Genomic DNA, 12,624 nt, shown 5'->3' with positions numbered 1-12,624 from the left:
TCAACAGAAAAAGACAAGATCAAACTTATTTGCACAAACTAAAAAAAAAGCATTTATATCTCAATAATTTGCACAACAGGAACTGCCTTTTTTTCATAAAAAAGAAACTGTCAAAATGAATTTTGAAAATTACCAGTTCAAAGGCTGATAACTTTTCTAAATTGGCATTGTTTCACTCATTCCAAATAAATACTTCATTAAATCTGTATGTGTTTAGCAATGGCTCTATTGTTTAAAAAAGCACCAAGATTCAGTCAGAGCAAATAGCTTTCTTTCCCCTTCTCAATTAAAACTTTTTTCAATTACATGAATTTAGAGAATGTCCATCAATTTTTTTTAAAGGCTGCATTACTTACTGTCACTTGAAAATTCCATTCAATAGAAGTATAAAATTTTAAAATTGTGATAGACATTTCAACAGTTCTCATTGTCTTAGGTAAAAGCACAAACTAAAATGTAATGCTAAGAAAAGTTTAAAATAGCTTTAAAATTATTCTTTTTCCTTCTCCTCTATAGTACCTTTAGGGCTGATCTTAATTTATGGAAGATGTATATGAGCCATACTGACAGCATAAATGTTTAATCATTTAAAAATGAAACTTTTATTTTCAAAGATTTTAAAAAGTTTTTAGTTTAAAATTATTTCCTTAATGTTCCTATGTAGTTTTCAGAAGCATTAACACTTAAAATGCAATCACCAATAAAGAGCTAATTTTATAGCGTGAGACAGTATAAAGATTAACACTTAAATGCAATCACCAATAATACAAAGCTAATTTTATAGCATGAGACAGTACAGAAATATTAAATTTTCAGAAAAATTTTATGAATAGATTACAATGCATAGAAAAAGCATTTACTGATTGTCTACCAAATGCTTGTTCTTTTTCTGTAAGACTAAATATTTGGGCTCAAACTCAGTGACTCCCTAAGAACTAGCCTGTCTAAAAATTATTAGGTTCAAAGTAATATTTAATTTCTATCTGCAAAATGTGGATTTGACTGGAATACAGTAATACCAACACGTTATTCCAAAAATTAATAGAGAAAAATTCAAGTATTCATCTGTTGATAGTTTCCTTCCTAGGAAACTTTTAACTCTTTGAACATTTTCTACTTATCTGCAATTGAATATCCTAGAAGCAAAAATTCTAAACGTAAAAACCATTAAAGCATTATATTCTGAACTTTGTTAGCAATATATCATTAATACACCTTCTCTAATTTTACTTTGTATTTTGTAGATAATCACTTATTGTATACATTAGGAATAATCTTACCCAGTGACTTCAATAATATAACAAAATAACCTTATCCGATTAAAAACTAAAATAAAAAAAAGAATTACCTTTCCCTGAAATTACTTCTTTTTCTACTCGCCACCTAAATCCAAACTGACGAGAAAAAAAAAATACATTTATGCCAGAGTAAATTTAAACAATATTTAAATTGTAGATAAATCTTATCATGGAGCCAACAATTAACATAATGACGCTTACTAATCTAAAAAGTAAACCTAATTCCCCTCATGATAGTTTTTTCTCTCCTTATAGGATTCCAGGTACTTAAAAGTACATCTGAACAATTACCAACTTCTCTGTTAAGGAATAATCCTCTTTACTTTTTAAAAAAGTTTATTTATTTATTTTTGGCTGTGTTGGGTCTTCATTGCTGTGTGCAGGCTTTCTCTAGTTGCTGCGAGCGGGGCCTACTCTTCATTGCGGTGCACAGGCTTCTCATTGCAGTGGCTTCTCTTGTTGCAGAGCATAGGCTATAGGTGCATGGGCTTCAGTAGTTGTGGCGTGTGGGCTCAGCAGTTGTGGCACACAGGCTTAGCTGCTCCGTGGCATGTGGGATCTTCCTGGTCCAGGGCTTGAACCTGTGTGCCCTGCATTGGCAGGTGGATTCTTAACCACTGCGCCACCAGGGAAGTCTGATCCTCTTTACTTTTAGACTTCTTATTAAAAGTTAAAGGTGCCAGGCACAAGGTATGTAAATTAACAAAAAATATATACTGTTCTATGACACTGACAGAAAAAAAAGAAGTTCTAGTACAATAAAGAAGCAGTATACTATAATATGAGAGTACAGTCTTTGGAGTCAGATTGTTTGGGTTTATGTCTTAGCTCCATCGCTTCACAGCTATATAATACTGGACAAGTTATTTAATCTATTTGTGGCTCAGTTGCCTCATACAGAGATAATACGAGTACTACTGCTTTGGGTTAAGACATTTAAATGGAATAATACATATAAAGTACTTATAATAGTATCTGGTGTATAGTACACCAGGGGTTAGCAGATAAAGGTCTACAGGCCTGCTGCCTATTTTTATAAATAAAGTTTTAATGGAACACAACCACAACCATTCATTTGTATATAGCTCTTTTCCCACTACAACAGAATAGTAATAAACAGGAATGGTACCAGTCTGGAGTCCTAAAGTGGAAAGTTGTTAAATTTCCCTCCAGATTCCTAAACGTAACTTTATAGTTGACCCTTGAACATGGGGTTTAGGGGCACTGACCACTACGCAGTTGAAAATCTGAGCATAAATTTACACTTAGCCCTCCAAATCCAGGGTTCCACATCTGCAAACTGAACCAACACAGACTGTGTAGTACTATAGTACGTATTTAGTGAAAGAATCCACACAGTTCAAACCCACGTTGTTCAAGGGTCAACTGTTATTTGCTTTTTGGCTAAAAATGATACAGTGTTAAAATGTTTTCTCCACTATCTTATAAGACTCACATTCATATGCTAAATTACTATTTTAGTAAATAGTTTAGTTTTCTATTCAATTTACCATATAGTTAAAAGCTCAGCTCTAGAATCATGCTGACCCAAGGCAAGCTCTATCATTTATTAACTAGCTGTGAGGTTGGGAAAGTTACTTAATTTCTCAGTCTATTTCCTTTTTATGAGTAAAATCCTAATCTCATAGGTTGTTGTAATTAAGAAAGATAATTCAGATGAAGCGTTCAATGCCTGGTTAATTTTGCTTATTTTTATTTTATTTTTTAATCGTCTATTATTTGAATTAGGCAATTCTGTATTTTAAACGCAAATGAGGGCTCGAAATATTTCAAAATATTCTAACTGAAAATAAAATAAAATCCCCCAGTCTAGGAAAAAAAGAAATAAAAAATTCAAAATAACTCTGTATTTAATTCTATTTTTAAGCCCATACATCTATGTGAGGATTGTTTGTCATCCAACAGATGTTGGAATGTCTACTGAAGCACAGTCAAATGTGTACAGCAACAGTTCCCAAACTTTTTCTTTCATTCATTAATCTAGTCAACAAATAATTATTAAGCAACTACTTACTGGCTTGGCACTCTGCTGAGAGTATAAAGTGATTATTAAAATAAGTGTCTGTCACCAAGAAGGTTATAATCTTATGGCGGATAAGAAATGTAACAACTACAATATGTCCTACTAGTTAAAGATTGCATAGAGGTTTTGCCTCAATGTTTTTCTATTCTTTCCTGACAAATATTCCTGTTGATACATTGGATTAAACACTTGAATTACTCAGGGTGTGGTGCTTAGCCTCCTTTTCTTCTCACTCTACCCTCTAGAACAAGGAGGTCACACATGCAAGCAATAAGAGAGAAGTATCCTGACTTCCTGACAACACAAAGTTCCATGACCATCCACCTGGACTTTTATGGGAAAGGAAAACAAACTTGTAGTTCATTTAAGCCACTGTTATTTGGAACTGCTTGCTGGTCCCTGTAGCTGAATCTTACCCTAACTGATACAATGATCCAACCAAATTCTCAATGATGAAAGGGAAAAAGCAACAAAGAAGGAAATACGGGTATGTAACAAAGGCTGGAATTCACTAAAAATGCCCTAAGTATCTACTATATATATTAGGCACTTAGCTAGGAGCTTGTTAATTAAAAATGAATAAAACACTGCCTTTGTGTAAGTAAAACTATGAGAAAATGCATAATAGCAAGAAAGTCAACAGCATTACTCTTTCTCCAAAATACTATGCCAAAAAAAACAATCATTATCTTTGCCAAGAAGATCCCCCTGGTATGTGTGGAGCAAGATATGGGAAATCTCTCTACCTTTCCCTCTATTTTGCCGCGAACTTGAAACTGCTCTAAAAAACAGCCTGAAGAAAAAAGATGCCCCTCTCTCCATATTTCCTATTTCTCTAGGATCTATACTCAAAACCTGCAAGTCATATGTGATTTCTTACTTGCACTTACCCTGGTATCTAACTAACTCATCATGTTCTAATAGAAAACACAACTTGTTTCAAGATTATGCATTTTATTTATTTAAATTATTTATTATTTATTTTTGGCTGCATGGGGTCTTTGCTGCTGCACGCGGGCTTCTCTAGTTGTGTCGAGTGGGGGCTACTCTTCGTTGCGGTGCACGGGCTTCTCACTGCGGTGGCTTCTCTTGCTGCGGAACACGGGCTCTAGGCGCACGGGATTCAGTAGTTGTGGCTCATGGTTCAGTAGCTCCATGGCATGTGGGATCTTCCCAGACCTGGGATTGAACCCATGTCCTCTGCACTGGCAGGCGGATTCTTAACCACTGCGCCACCAGGGAAGTCCCTATGCACTATAAAGTATGATTTCCAGTAATATACTGTGTTTTTATAAATGGGGAATACAGGGCTTCCCTGGTGGCACAGTGGTTTAGAGTCCGCCTGCCGATGCAGGGGACATGGGTTCGTGCCCCGATCTGGGAAGATCCCACATGCTGCGGAGCGGCTGGGCCCGTGAGCCATGGCGGCTGAACCTGCGCGTCCGGAGCCTGTGCTCCGCAAGGGGAGAGGCCACAACAGTGAGAGGCCCGCGTACCGCAAAAACAAAAATGAAAACAAAATAAATGGGGAATACAAATATTTAACTATTTATTTATATCCACTTTCTTCCGTCAACTATAGTTATTTTTTGAGGGCAGACACCATGCTTTAACCCACAGCACCCAGCCCAGTCCTATATAAATACTGGAAGACAATCAACAAATGAACCAGGGTTGAAAAAGTTTTGTTATGTGCTCCTTGAAAGACTTATACTTCACCGCAACTTGCAGTATAATACCTTCAAGTAACTCCAACTGCTGTGATGCTTTTTGGATTCAATATGGTCAATAACTATTAGAGATGAGAGCTAGTTTACAAGAAACTGAGGAAGTTTTAGGGATATACCAAGTGCTGGGGTTTGTAAACAGGGTTATAAAAATGCACACTACTATTATCTATAAGAATATTGTGAAGCAACCCACATGTTAAAGGCACTAGTGAAAAATTATTAAACCAATTATGGTTCTGAGATTTAACTATTAAAATGAAAAGAAATCCTTTGGATAAACAAATCTAAGATAGCTTTTTAGGGACTTCCCTGGTGGCGCAGTGGTTAAGAATCCGCCTGCTGATGCAAGGGACACAGGTTGGAGGCCTGGTCCAGGAAGATCCCACATGCCACGGAGCAACTAAGCCCATGTGCACAACTACTGAGCCTGTGCTCTAGAGCCCGAGAGCCACAACTACTGAAGCCCACGCACCTAGAGCCTGTGCTCCGCAACAAGAGAAGCCACTGCAAGGAGAAGCCCACACACCGCAACAAAGAGTAGCTCCCACTCACCCCAACTAGAGAAAGCCTGTGAGCAGCAACGAAGACCCAACGCAGCCAAAAATAAATTAAATTTTTTAAAAAACTTTTAAAATAGGTTGTCTTAATACAATACAGATGTACACTATCCAAAACATACAGATTTATGCAACATTCCTTCCCCTCCCATTTCAAACTGAGATCATTTGTTTCTGGGTCAATTTATCTATCAGTAGCTAAAAATGTGAAAAATGAGATAGGAATAAAAATCATCCTAGAGGAGGCGATCAAAATGGCAGAGAGACATGGAGCTCACCTCCTCCCACAAATACAACAAAAATACATCTACTCGTAGAACAATTCTCAGAGAATACCTACTGAAAGCTTGAAGATCCTATACAACCAGAGCTGAAAGAAAGATCCCCACATAACTGGGGAAGACAAAGGGAACAGGGAGAAGAAGAGGAATTGGGATGAGACCTACGCCCCTGGTAGGGAGCTGTGAAAAAGGAAAGGTCCCCTCACCCTGGGAACCTCCTTCACCAGCTGGGAGGTCTGCTGGGACAGATAAGGAGCTTCAGAGGCTCGGGAGAAGAGCATGGGAGCTGGTCTGCAGCCCTGCAGGGTAAAGGAAGACCAGTATAGACGGTCCCCGCCATGTCGCTGCACTTCCTAGCCAGAGACACGTGCCTGAAGTGCGCAGCAACTGGGTAGTGAAACTTGGGCTTCAGTGGACAGACCTGGGAAGAGGACTTGGCTTGGCTGCGTGGAGACAGCCTGAAGGGCCAGGAGTGTGGCTTGGGCCAAAACTGGGGGTGTGCACAGGACAGAGAGTGGTTCTGCCACAGCAGGCTCATTATCAGCATGCTTGCAATGGGGCATAGCTCCGGCCACCGCGGGTTTTGCAAACTCTGTGGGTGCGCGCACGCGGAGGCAGGGCTGAAGTCTGAGCCAGTGACTGGAGCTCCCACAGTGCGCACACCTTCAGGAGGTTTTCCATCAGTGGCTTTGTAAGCATGCATACGTGCCTAAGGGACCTCCAAGCCCATTACCAGTGCTCCCACAGAGGAACCAGCCACTGAAGGCAGGGCCAACAACACTGATCTTTGTGGGCGCATGCACCAGGTAGCAGGCAGCATCACAGTTGCACGTTCCAGTAGACAGCTCCTGGGGAAGAATACACAGCAGCTCCTTTCCCAGAGAGAGTGCTCCAGTCCCACCTACCTCACACTGCAGCTTAGAACCTGACCTGGGTGGGGGCTTCTACTCCTACAACTGGAGAGCAGACCCTGCCCCTGACAGGGCTGTGACAACCACAGAGCAAAGAGGAGGCCCTACTCAACATCCAGTGCAGGCTCTGATCACACCACCACCAAACACACTGCCATCAAGGGGACAAGGGCCAACACACCCTGAGAAAAGATATGGCAAGAATCCTACCAAAAACAACCCTTGCACCAAGAATACTGGATTCCCACAGTCTACACAGGGTCGCTCTGACATAAGAACAGCCACAGTAGATAACTGTTTCTCCTAAATTCATAGAGTCAAAGAAATATAAGTAAAATGAAAAAACAAAGGAACTATTTCCAATTAAAAGAACAAGAGAAATCCCCTGAAAGAACAATGAAACAGACTTCTCCAGTCTACCCAACCCCAAGCTCAAAAAGGAGGTAATAAAAATGCTGAAGGAATTAAGAAAGACTATTGATAGAAATGCAGATCACCATAACAAGGAGCTAGAAACTATAAAGAGGAGCCAATCAAAATTAGACAACCCAACTGCCAAGATGAAAACCAAGCTAAAGGAAATAAATAGCAAACTAAATAAGGTAGAAGAATGAATAAGTGATCTGGAAGACAGAATAATGGAAATCACCCAATCAGAACAGCAGACAGAAAGACAAATGAAAGAAAAAAATGAAAGCAACATATGAGATTATGGGATAATATAAAGCATGCCAATCTATGCATAAAAGGAATCCCAGAAGAAGAAAGAGGAAAGGGAATCAAAAATTTATTCAAAGGAATTATGGCTGAAAACTTCCCAAACCTAAAGAAGGAAACAGATACCCAGATACAGGAAGCACAGAGGGTCCCAAACAGACCTACTCCAAGATATCATAATGAAAATGGCAAAAGTTAGAGAGGATTCTAAAGGCAGCAAGATAAAAACAAAGAGTCAGTTACAAGGGAACCGCCATAAGGGTATCAGTTGATTTCTCTACAGAAACTGTGCATGCCAGAAGGGAGTGGCAAGATACATTTAAAGTCCTGAAAGGGAAAAACCTGCAACCTATGATACCCTACTCAGCAAGATTATCATTAAGCATGGAAGGAGAGAGAAAGAATTTCTCAAAGAAAAAAATTAAAGAATACAGCAACACTAAACCTACTCTATAAGAAATACTGAAAGGTGTTCTCTAAATAGAAAAGAAACAGGAATCTATAAGAAATGGAAAATCACAATAGAAAAAGTAAATATATAAAAAGATTGAAGACTACTTAAATTAGGCAGTACATAGATTAAAGAAACAATCAAAAAATTCTGTGAAAGCGATTATAATTACAATGAACAGCAAAAAGATAAACATGAAGATGAGAAACAGGACATCGAAACTACAAAATGTGGAGGAGGGGAGTAAGAAAATGTAGATCTTTTAGAAAGTGTTTGAGCTGTTATGACCACCAGTCTAAAGCAAGTAGATAGAGTTATGGGTTAACATACTTGAAAATCAGGGTAACCACAAATCAAAAACATACAACAGATTCACAAAAACCAAAATGAAAGGAACTCAAGCATAATACAAAAGAAAACCATCAAAGCACAAAAGGAAAAACAAAAAGAAAGGAACAAAGAATACAAAATCAACAGGAAAACAAGGTTTAAAATGGCAATAAATACACTTATCAATAATTACTTTAAGTGTCAATGGACTAAAAACATCAATCAAAGGACACAGAGTGGCAGATTGGATAATAAAACAAGAACCTATAATATGCTGCCTACAGGAGACCCACTTTAGGGCTAAAGACACATATAGATTGAAAGTGAGGAGATGGAGAAAGATAGTTCATGCAAATGGAATTGACAAGAAAGCGAGGGTAGCAATACTCATACCAGACTTTAAAACAAAGGCCATAAAGAAAGACGAAGAAGGACACTATATAATGATAAAAGGATCAATACAAGAAGAGGATATCACACTGGTTAACATATACACACACAGTACAGGAGCACCTAGATACATGAAACAAATACTAACAGACATAAAGGGAGAAACTGATGGGAATACAATAATAGTAGGAGACTTTTAACACCTCACTCACATCAATGGACAGATCTTCCAGACAGAACAGCAATAAGGCAACAGAGATCCCAAATGACACAACAAAACAGTTAGACTTAATTGAAATCTACAGGATACTACATCCAAATAAAGCAGAAAACACATACTTTTCAAGCACACATGGAACATTCTTTAGGACAGACCACATACTAGGACACAAAACAAGGCTCAACAAATTTAAGAGGATAGAAATTATTTCAAGCATCTTTTCTGACCACAACCACATGAAACTAGAAATCAAAGAGAAACGAGGAAAAAAACTATTACATGGAGACTAAACAACATGCTACTAAAAACCAATGGGTCAACAATGAAATCAAAGAGGAAATAAAAAATATCTCGGGACAACAACAATGAAAGCACAACCATACAAAATCTATGGGATGCAGCAAAAGCAGTACTTAGAGGGAAGTTCATAGCGATACAGGCCTTCCTCAAAAAACAAGAAAACTCACAAATAAAAAACCTAACCTACCACCTAAAAGAACTAGAAAAAGAAGAGCAAATAAAACCTGAAGTCATCAGAATGAAGGAAATAATAAAGATCAGAGAAGAAATAAATAAAATAAAGATTAAAAAACAACAGAAAAATCAATAATAGCAAGAGGTGGTTTTTTGAACAGATAAACAAAATCAACAAACTTGTGGCCAGGCTCACCAAGAAGAAAAGAGAGAGGACCCAAATAAATAAAATAAGAAATGAAAGGGAGAAATAATAACTGACACTACAGAAATACAAAAAATCATAAGATATTATGAACAGTTATATGCCAACAAAATGGACTACCTAGGAGAAATGGACAAGTTTCTAGAAATAGCCTGTAAAAACGGAATCAAGAAGAAACAGATGATTTGAACAGATCTATCACTAGAAGTGAAATAGAATCTGTAATTTAAAAAATTCTCTGCAAACAGAAGTCCAGGACTGGATGGCTTCATTGAGGAATTGCACCAAACATAGTGAGAAGAACTCAGACTGATCCTTCTCAAACTCTCCCAAAAGATTGAAGAGGAGGGAACACTCCCAAAGCCATCCTATGAAGCCACCATCACCCTGACACCAAAACCAGACAAAGACACTAACAAAAAAGAAAATTACAGGTCAATATCTTTGATGAATATAGATGCAAAAATCCTCAACAAATATTAGCAAACCGAATCCAACAACCCATAAAAAGGATCATACACCATAATTAAGTTGGGTTCATTCCAGGGTCACACGAATAGTTCAACATATGCAAATCAATCAATCTGATATATCACATCAACAAAAGACAAAAACCACATGATCATCTCAATAGATAAAAAGCATTTGGTATAATTCAATATCCATTCATGATTAAAATCTCTCACCAAAGTGGGTATAGAGGGAACATATCTCAACATAATGAAAGCCATTTGTGACAAACACATAGCCAACATAATACTAAATGGTGAAAAGCTGAAAGCCTTCCTGCTAAAATCTGGAACAAGACAAGGATGTCCACTCTCACCACTTCTACTCAACATAGTACTGGAAGTCCTAGCCACAACAGTCAGATGAAAAAAATAAAAGGTATCCAAAATGGAAGGGAAAAGGTAAAATTGTCATTATGTGCAGATGACATGATACCCTATATAGAAAACCCTAAAGATTCTGCACAAAAACTACTAAAACTAATATATGAATTCAGCAAGGTAGCAGAATACAACATTAATATACAGAAATCTGCTGTATTTCTTCATACTAACAATGAAATATCAGAAAGAGAAAGTAAAATAAATTCCCATTTAAAATCGCATCCAAAAAAAGAGAAAAATATCTAGGAATAAACCTAATCAAGGAGGTGAAAGACTTATATGCTGAGAACTATAAAACACTGATAAATGAAACAGAAGATGATTCAATGAAATTGGAGGATAGACCATGCTCTTGCACTGGAAGACTTAATATAGTTAAAATGGCCATACCACCCAAAGCAATCTACAGATTAATGTGATCCATATCAAATAACCCATGACATTTTTCACAGAACTAGAATAAATAATCCTTAAATTTATATGCAATCACAAAAGACCCAGAATTGCTAAAGTAATGCTGAGGAAAAAGAACAAAGCTGGAGGCATAACCCTTCCAGACTTCAGACAATACTATAAAGCCACAGCAATCAAAACTGCATGGTTCTGGCACAAAACAGACATACAGGTCAATGGAATAGAATAGAGCGCCCAGAGATAAACCCACACACTATGGTCAATTAATCTTCGACAAAGGAGGCAAAAATATACAATGGAGAAAAGACAGTCTCTTTAACAAGTGGTATTGGGAAAGCTGGACAGCCACATGTAAATCAATGAAGTTAGAACACACTCTAACACCACACACAAAAATAAACTAAAAATGGCTTAAAGTCTTTAATATAAGACATGACACCATAAAACTCCTTGAAGAGAACATAGGCAAAACATTCTCTGACATAAATCGTAGCAATATTTTCTTAGGTCAGTCTCACAAGGCAAAAGAAATAAAAGCAAAAATAAACAAATGGGACCTAATTAAACTTAAAAGCTTTTGCAGAGCAAAGGAAACCATAAACAAAATGAAAAGACAACCTATGGAATGGGAGAAAATATTTGCAAATGATGAGACCAACAAGGGCTTAATTTCCAAAATATACAAACAGCTCACACAGCTCAATATAAAAAACCCCAAAAAACTCAATCAAAAAATGGGCAGAAGACCTAAATAGACATTTCTCTAAAGTAGACATCCGGATGGCCAACAAGCATATGAAAAGATGCTCAACACTGCTAGTTATTAGAGAACTGCAAATCAAAACTACAATGAGGTATCACCTCACACCAGTCAGAATGGCTATTATCAAAAAGTATACAAATAATAAATGCTGGAGAGGTTGTGGAGAAAAGGGAACCCTCCTACACTGTTGTTGGGAATATAAATTGGTGCAGTCACTGTGGAAAAACAGTATGGAGTATGGAGGTTCCTCAAAAAACTAAAAATAAAGTTACTATATGATCCAGCAATCCCACCCCTGGGCATGTATCTGGAAAAGACGAAAACTCTAATTCAAAAAGATACACACACCCCAACGTTCATAGCAGCACTATTTACAATAGCCAAGATATGGAAGCAACCTAAGTGTCCATCGACAGATGAATGGATAAAAAAGATGTGGTATATATATACAATGGACTATTATTTAGCCATAAAAAAGAATGAAATAATGCCATTTGCAGCAACATCGATGGACCCAGAAAAGATCATACTAAGTAAAACAGAGAAAGACAAGTATATGATATCACTTATAGGTGGGTATCTAAAAATAGTACAAATGAACTTATTTATAAAACAGAAACAGACTCACAGACACAGAAAACAAATGTATGGTTACCAAAGGGGAATATGGGAGGGAGGGATAAATTATGAGTATGAGATTACAAATACACACTACCATATATAATATAAACAACAAGGATTTACTGGATAGCACAGGGAACTATATTTAATATCTTGTAATAACCTATGATGGAAAAGCATCAAAAAAAAGGAGAAAATATATATAACCAAATCACTTTGCTATACACCTGAAACACACAATATTGTAAATCAACTCTACTTCTATTTTTTAAAAATCACTTTAACATTAACTAAAATAGGACTTCCCTGGTGGCACAGTGGTTAA

At 37.1% G+C, this 12,624-nt stretch overlaps 1 protein-coding gene across 8 annotated transcripts in view; it reads right to left on the bottom strand.

Annotated features, from left to right (window-relative positions):
- LOC115857803 (protein FRA10AC1) overlaps positions 1–12,624 on the bottom strand; it is a 62,026-nt gene that overhangs the window by 29,805 nt on the left and 19,597 nt on the right. For all 8 annotated transcript variants that reach the window (XR_009559320.2, XR_009559321.2, XR_009559322.2 and 5 more), the window contains one exon: positions 1,349–1,394. Coding sequence is in view for 5 of the 8 variants with exons in the window: in XM_060286288.2 (XP_060142271.1) it covers positions 1,349–1,394 (46 nt within the window). In the remaining 3 variants the exon portion in view is untranslated. The remainder of the gene's footprint in view (positions 1–1,348; positions 1,395–12,624) is intronic.

This window comes from Globicephala melas, chromosome 16, assembly GCF_963455315.2.
Source record: "Globicephala melas chromosome 16, mGloMel1.2, whole genome shotgun sequence".
Lineage (NCBI taxonomy): Eukaryota > Metazoa > Chordata > Mammalia > Artiodactyla > Delphinidae > Globicephala > Globicephala melas.
This window is presented reverse-complemented; position numbering and strand designations above follow the sequence as displayed.